The sequence below is a fragment of the Orycteropus afer genome, unplaced genomic scaffold (genome assembly GCF_000298275.1).
Source record: "Orycteropus afer afer isolate SDZICR_OR568_19922 unplaced genomic scaffold, OryAfe1.0 scaffold00782, whole genome shotgun sequence".
In the NCBI taxonomy this organism is placed as follows: Eukaryota; Metazoa; Chordata; class Mammalia; order Tubulidentata; family Orycteropodidae; genus Orycteropus; species Orycteropus afer.
In genome coordinates this window covers 775,502-783,039 of record NW_006922369.1, presented here as the reverse complement: position 1 = coordinate 783,039, position 7,538 = coordinate 775,502, and the positions used below count along the sequence as shown (strand labels likewise).

The 7,538-nt window shown below is 35.7% G+C and overlaps 1 protein-coding gene across 1 annotated transcript; it reads left to right on the top strand.

Annotated features, from left to right (window-relative positions):
• Window positions 1–837: 837 nt before the first annotated feature.
• LOC103211742 (olfactory receptor 5V1-like) lies at window positions 838–1,785 on the top strand. The gene has a single exon (XM_007957717.1). The coding sequence runs from the start codon at window positions 838–840 to the stop codon at window positions 1,783–1,785; it is 948 nt and encodes a 315-aa protein (XP_007955908.1).
• Window positions 1,786–7,538: the final 5,753 nt, after the last annotated feature.

Sequence of the window (7,538 nt, the reverse complement as noted above, 5' to 3'; positions counted from 1 at the left end):
TCAGAGATGAATCGATGGCACCTAACAACAACAGCACCAATTATGACTTTGATATGTTCTAGCACATTCAATTTTTGAAATTTTATATATCCTTAGGAATCCTTGTAAATAGGGTAAAATGTAGATTTTAAGAGAAAAGGGAGTTGAAAATATATGGGAATATGTACGTTTGTTGTTAGGGTCATATTTAGACAGGATCATCTAAGATTCATTTATATTTTTCAGATTAAATTTAATCTCATTAATGTATATTCTTTGAAGAAATAAGAAGTCAACATTGATATTTAAATGACTATGATTTTGAAGTTCTGCAGAAACACTTCTGAGGGGATACCACACAATCAATCAATGATTCTTGCACTTAATACTGATATATTTATGCATTTAGCTTGTGTCAACTAGCTGCTACTACTTATCAAGGATTACTATGGAGATTCTATATTCAAGGAATTTAGTGAAAAGAAAATGCATAAAACTATACACAATAAGATAATACAAGGAACAATAAAGTGTCTAAGTATGAGTGCTATCTTCACTCACCTTTCATTGAATTGTGAAATCTCCTGCACTGCGTAAGAGTCAACAGTGGTTTTCCTGGCAGGGTGAAATTTAAATGGCTCTTGTTAAGGACCTGAGAGTAAACAGTCTAAGAAATATCATGCACATAGTGATTATAATATGTGAAATTTCTACTTAAAAATTGGGCTAGTGCAATGCATCACCAACCACACATCCACTATTTCCCAAGTGTTTATCATCACTGGGCTTCTTGGATTTGAGCCTAACCTCTGTCTGTTGATTTCATTTCCTGCAGAAAGACCCCTGTTGAGAGCAGAGATGGATGTCTACAACCAAACTACCGTCACAGAGTTCATCCTCATTGGGCTCTCTGACCTCCCGGAGGTTCGCTACCCTCTCTTTGTGGTGTTTGCTGCCATTTATCAGGTCACCTTGGTGGGAAATGGGGCCATTCTCCTTGCCATTGGGGCTGAGAAAAAGCTACACACACCAATGTATTATTTTTTGGCAAATCTGTCCCTCTTAGACATTTTCTGCCCATCAGCTACTGTTCCCAAGATGCTTCAGAACCTCCTGACTGAGAAGAAAAACATTTCTTTTCTTGGATGTGCTTTCCAGCTCTTTTTCCTAGTGGCCTTAGCTGGGACTGAAGTCTTCCTTCTCTCTGTCATGGCTTATGACCGGTATGTGGCCATATGTTTCCCTCTTTGTTACACACTCATCATGACAAAGGGACACTGTGTCCAGCTCTCAGCTGGTACTTGGGCAGCAGGGTTTCTGAACTCTCTTCTGCATACAGTATTTACGTTCCATCTGTCTTTCTGTAAATCTAATCAAGTCAACCAGTACTACTGTGACATTCCTCCAGTGGTAGCCCTGTCCTGCTCTTCCACATACATGGCAGAAATGCTTGTCTTAGTGGTAGGAGGTGTCTTAGGGATCAGTGCCTTCCTAATCACTGGTATCTCTTATATTTACATCATATCCACCATCCTGAAGATCAGATCAGCAGAAGGGAAGCGCAAAGCCTTCTCCACATGTGCTTCCCACCTCCTTGTGGTTTGTTTATTTTATGTTACAGTAATATTTACCTACCTTCGTTCCTCTTCCAGTAACAACTCACCAGCCAGAAGCAGGCTCATCTCAATGCTGTATGGTGTTATTACCCCAATGCTAAACCCTATAATTTACAGCCTGAGAAACACAGAGGTAAAAGGAGTACTCAGAAAATTTTTATGTCATAAGACATATTTACAGAAAAGATGATACCATTCATTTCACATTTCATTTAATCTGAATTCACAGGAAGTTTGGAAGATTTCATAGGAATAATAATTTTTTATCAACACATAGACACATTTTTGTATACCTAGAAATTAATACACACATACATAAGTATAATTATAGCTATGCCTATATATAAGAAGTTCTGTGGGGCCAGTTGGTATGCACTGGGCTGCTAACCAAAAGTTCAACAGTTCCAACCCACCAGCATCTCTTCAGGAGAAAGATACAGCACTCTGTTTCTGTAAAACTTCTAGTCTTTTAAACCCTATGGAGCAGTTCTACTCTGTCCTCTATGGTCAAATTTTACTTGTTGGCAGTGTGTTTATATCCATCTGTGTACCTGTATCTATCTATATCTACTGAGAAAATAAAATTTGTCATAAAAATAAATATTTTTGTGAGTAAATAGGGAACTCCTAATATTTGCAATGGTATTGGATGTATAAACTTTCTTATGTAAATGTAGATATATGGCAATATTCTTTGCCTATAGCTATATCTATACCTATATCTATACTTACATATATACCTCTCTTTCTCTTCCTCTCTCACATATACACACACACACACATATATATACACACACATGTATATATATATACCTTTAAATACATATATATGTGTGTATATACATGCATATATACATATATATATATATATATATATATATATATATATATCTCACATATCTATATTCATTTTTATTTCTTTATCTATGCCTAATGGTCCATTTATTGTATCTTCATGTTAATTTACTTACTTCCTTTGTCTAACAAGTTATTCTGCTTTACCTTCTTACTTGTGTATTTTGCTCTTTCACTTTTTCAACTTTGGTATAAACAAACTGTGTATCTCTCTGCTTCTCCTTATTCTTTGACCACACTCATTCTTGATTTCATTTGTCCTTCCTGTTGTTGTTGTTATTTGCCATCGAGTCAGTCCTGACTCATAGCGACCCCTCCTTGGGTTTCCGAGGCGGTATCACTATGGAAGTAGACTGCTCAACCTTCTTTCCAAGGAGTGGCAGGTGGGTTTCAATGGCATATGCCATTCCTTGCATTTCTGATTCTCTCATATTCTCTGCTATTCAATATCATGTCTGGATTCCTCTTAGCAGCATTCTGTTCTTTTATGACTAAGTGAAGTAGTGACATCTCTGTCAATGTGTTCTTATATCATTCTAATTAATCCTGATCTCTCTTCCTCTAGACTGTCATCAATCTTTTAGTCATTATTGAAATTTTACCAAGAAGCTACTCCTAAGCACTCTTGTCTCAAAAGCTAGGGATTATAAATGCTTTGAAATGCTGTGCTTTATATCAGTGGCATTTCCCAAAATTCAGCAAAGTCTAATTTGTATTGCATACATGTTCCAAGGCTATTCACAGTTATAGTTAGTCAAATATCTGTTATTTAGATTTAGATACAGTGACCCAAAGGAGAAAATAAAATAAGAGTAGTACACACTTGTGTATTGATTTGTTTTGTCTTCTTTTGTTTTACCCTCTTTTGAAGAATTTACAAGTGATATGAAAGAAACATACAATGATTTCAATGAATTAAAATATTTCATGGAACTTATTAGCATAGCTATATAAAATTGAATAAAACTTAAAATATCAATAATTCCTTTTAGGTATCTGATACTCAAATATTTATTAAATATTTCATCACTTATTTGAATGATTTTGTTTCACCAATCTGATTGTAATATTTCATCTTACATCTGTCTTACATGAAGCACTATGTAAATTAAATTTTCTCCTGTCATAATGGTGTGTCTCTCACCAAGTCTACCACAGTTCTGGCCTTGGCCAAAACTGGCAATTGTTGGAAAATATTTTTTTAAAATAAAATTACAATGTTTGTCATGTTAATTAAACTAATTATTTTATTTAATTTTTTGGATAATAATTAAATTTAAATAATTAAGTATAAATAATTAAGTTTATGACATCATGATATCTATAGTTTCTTCTTCTTAAGTGAGAGAAAAAAAAATCCTTGTAGTATAAATAAAATTTTTTCTCTCTGCTTTAATCCTCAGATGTTTGGGAAGAACTGTTCAGCAGTTGAGATCATGAAATTATTAAATATTGATGATGGTTGAGATTGGCTTACGCCATACTTTCCTATAACTTGGGTAACTACATCTACCTAAATCAATGTCTGGTAGAACTTCCATTAACACACCACTTTTTTCTAGAAGACATCATTAGTAGCTGTCTTTGAGAAAACTGAGGGATATATACCTCTCTATTTTACCCTCTTTCATCCTTAAAAGTCAAAATCATCTTAATGAAATTGGCCAGATTACTTGACATTTAAGTGCTCAGCATTTTCTTATGGGATGTAGTTGAGACTTCAACATCAAATTGAATGGACAGTTCAGCTTAAAATAGCTTTAAAAATACTTTAAAGTCCATCCTTTAAAATTCAAGGAAAACTGACATTACAGATAATTCATCAAGTTTGGATAAATGGTACCTCTTTAAATAATTAGAAAGTCAGACGGATAGCAATCACGAAAAGAAAAGAGATGACCTAAAAGACTGAAGGGAATGTCAGAAGCAATTGCAAAAACAATATAATTTATTCTAATTCGAAAGAGGCTATGATTTCAGGGCTGCTGTGATTGGTTTGCTGATCCATGCTACCTCAATTTCATATTAGGTGAGCTCTATAACCAAGATGTCCTATGGATGAAATACATATTTCACCTTGGCAATTTCTTCTTTTTAACCTGCTTGCCAATTCTTTCTGGTCTGCATGTCCTTTGTAATAGATTTAGTTTTGTGATACTTGGAGGTGGGCCGAGCTATTAAGTGACCAAGGTGCTATTTCATGCTTAGTCTATTATAACGGGATATCAAGTCCATAACAAGCTATCTGTAAAAACTATGTCTAGATATTTAACCCTTCCATATGAGAGCATAGTACTGTGAATTCCATAAAGCAAATAGACAGCTGCTGTCCCTAAATAAATGGTTGTTGTTAGGTACCAGAGAGTCATTTCCAACTCATAGCCACCCAGTGTACAACAGAACAATACTCTGCCCTGTATTGTGCCATCCTCACAATAGTTGCCATGTTTGAGCCCATCATCACAGCCACTGTGTTGATTCATCTAATTGAGGGTCTTCCCATTTTTCACTGATCATCCAATTTACCCAGCTTCATATTCTTCTAGATAGAGTGATCCCTTCTGACAAAATGACCAAAGTATGAAAGACAAATTTGGTCATTCTCATTTTTGAGGAACATTCTGGCTGTACTTCTTCCAAGACATATTTGTACTTCTTCCAAGACATATTTGTCTTCCAAGACACATTTCCAGAATTTTTAGGAACATTCTGGCTGTACTTCTTCCAAGACAAATATGTGAAGGATTCAATATCCTTCACCAACACTATGACTCAATGCATCAATTCTCCTGTGGTCTTCCTTATTCATCATCTAGCTCTCACATGCACAAGAGGTAATTGGGAATACTTTGTCTTGGGTAAGGTACATCTTACTCTATAAAGTGACATCTTTGTTTTCTTGACTGCTGCTTTCATGGGCACTGATAGTAGATCAAAGTAAAATGAAATCCTTGACAGTATCAAAAGTCCATATATTTAATATTAGGTTGTTTATTAGTCTAGTTGCAATGATTTTTGTTTTCTTCATGTTAAAGTGTTCTCTCTACTGGACACTTTAGACTTTGATCTTCATCAGTAAATGTTTCAAGTCCATTTAATTTCAACAAGCAAGGTTGTGTTATATGGATACCACATGCTTTTAATGAGTTTTCCTCGAATCCTGGTAATGTGTTCTTCATATAGTACAGCTTCTGGTATTATTTTCTCAGCAAACAGACTGAATAGGTATGCTCAAATGATATAACCTTGACACACACATTTCCTGATTTAAAAGCAAGCAATATCCCTATATTAACATGAGACTTTTATTTATTTATTTATTTATTTATTTATTGTTGCTTTATTTTTCTCCACATCGTTTAGTTTTGTTTTTACTCCCACAGTAATCAACTAAGTGGGTAATATCCTAGATATAGGTCCTCCAAAACTTCTACCATATGGCAATGGGGCTGTAGATAGTTTCAGCTTTTGTATGTGGTTAAATGTGTTGCCATCTACTCAATTTTAACTCAGTGCACCAACAGAACAGAGTAGAACTGCCCCATAGAGTTACCAAGTGTGCAATATTTATGAAGATAGATTGTTATGTCTTTCTACCATGGAGCTGCTAGTGGGTCTGAACTACTAAACTTTCACTTAGCCACCAAACATTTTAACTACTGCTTCGCTAGGACACTTTGGTGTGTGGTTAAAGGAAATCATGTTGTTCACACTTCAAACTGCAAGTAGGTTTGCTTATTGTACAATTTGGACAGATCTCTCTTCATTTAATTTTTATTTTGATTTGGGTGAATGTTTACAGAGAAAATTCATTTCCCATACAGCAGTTCACATACATTTTGTCTCATGACATTGACAAAAACCTCCCACAATGCAACAGCTCAATTCCTACTCCCTCCTCATTGTTATCTCCTCTCTGCATCCTTCCCTCCCATGCACTTCTGATCCCTGAGCTGTCTTCCTGTGAATACACAGTCGTCCTATTCTTCCATGATTGAACTCTCCAAGGAGTGTATCTCCCTAATGTAAATCTTCAACTCATATGCCTGTCTTTTGTTTGGCTAGAAGCCACCAGAGTGGGTTCAATTCCAGACCTGAAAAGTACCTAGGGGCCATAGTATTAGGACTTCTACCAGGCTCAACATTACCAGCAAACGTGGTACCTTTTTTTTTTTCTTTTTCTCATGGTTTTGCATTTTACTCCACATTGTTCTCACGCACTATCCAAGATCTCCTACATAGATCTCTGGCTGAGTGGTTGGCAGTAGCAGCTAGGCACCATCTTGTTTTTTTGATCTTACAGTCATACAGGCTAAGGATTGCATGGTGTATCAGATGTTTGGGCAAATTGTTTCCATGCATCTTTGGTTTTCTTCATTCTTCTTTGCTCTGGATGAGGAGATACTCATCACTGCATGTAGATGACTGCTTGCAAGCTTTTAAGATCCCAAACACTACTCACCAAAGTAGGATGTGGAGCAATGTTTCTGTGTAGGATCCTATGCTAGAAGAACTTGATATCCCCTGCAACCATGAACCATGGTCTCAAGCCCATAGGTCCAACTACTCACTCCCACTTGGTCACTGGCTGTGGCCAAGAAGTGACTACAACCTTGTCCCTTGTCAGCTCTACTATATATAAAAATTCTTACAGAACATACAAATACATTTATAGAAACATTGCCTGCCAACCTTAAACATGGTCTTGGGCACACTCCATCCTGCATGGACATACCTAATTGTTTAGCCTGTATCCATCTAGCCACCCATTGCCATCACTGACAATACAGTTCTGTATGACAAATTGCACAATCTCTTGTCAAGGGACTTACATTCCATCTGATGGGATTGTTCTATGTTCATCAGTAAATGAGAATTCAGATTCAGAAGCAGGTGAAAATGATTAAAGTAAGTAGGTACATGATGCAAGAGACTTAGAAAAGATGACTGGATCATGAATACGGTTTCCACTTGATATATAATTCAGGATTTCAGGTAATGTTAAGATAGATTAGGATTTAGATTAGCCTTTGAATTGCTTTAGTTAAATTCTTAGTTCTATTTGCTGTCAATAAATAACTTATCCAG

Bases quoted from the DNA above. Each gene is read 5' to 3' on its own strand.
- LOC103211742 (XM_007957717.1), top strand. From the start codon at position 838: ATGGATGTCTACAACCAAACTACCGTCACAGAGTTCATCCTCATTGGG.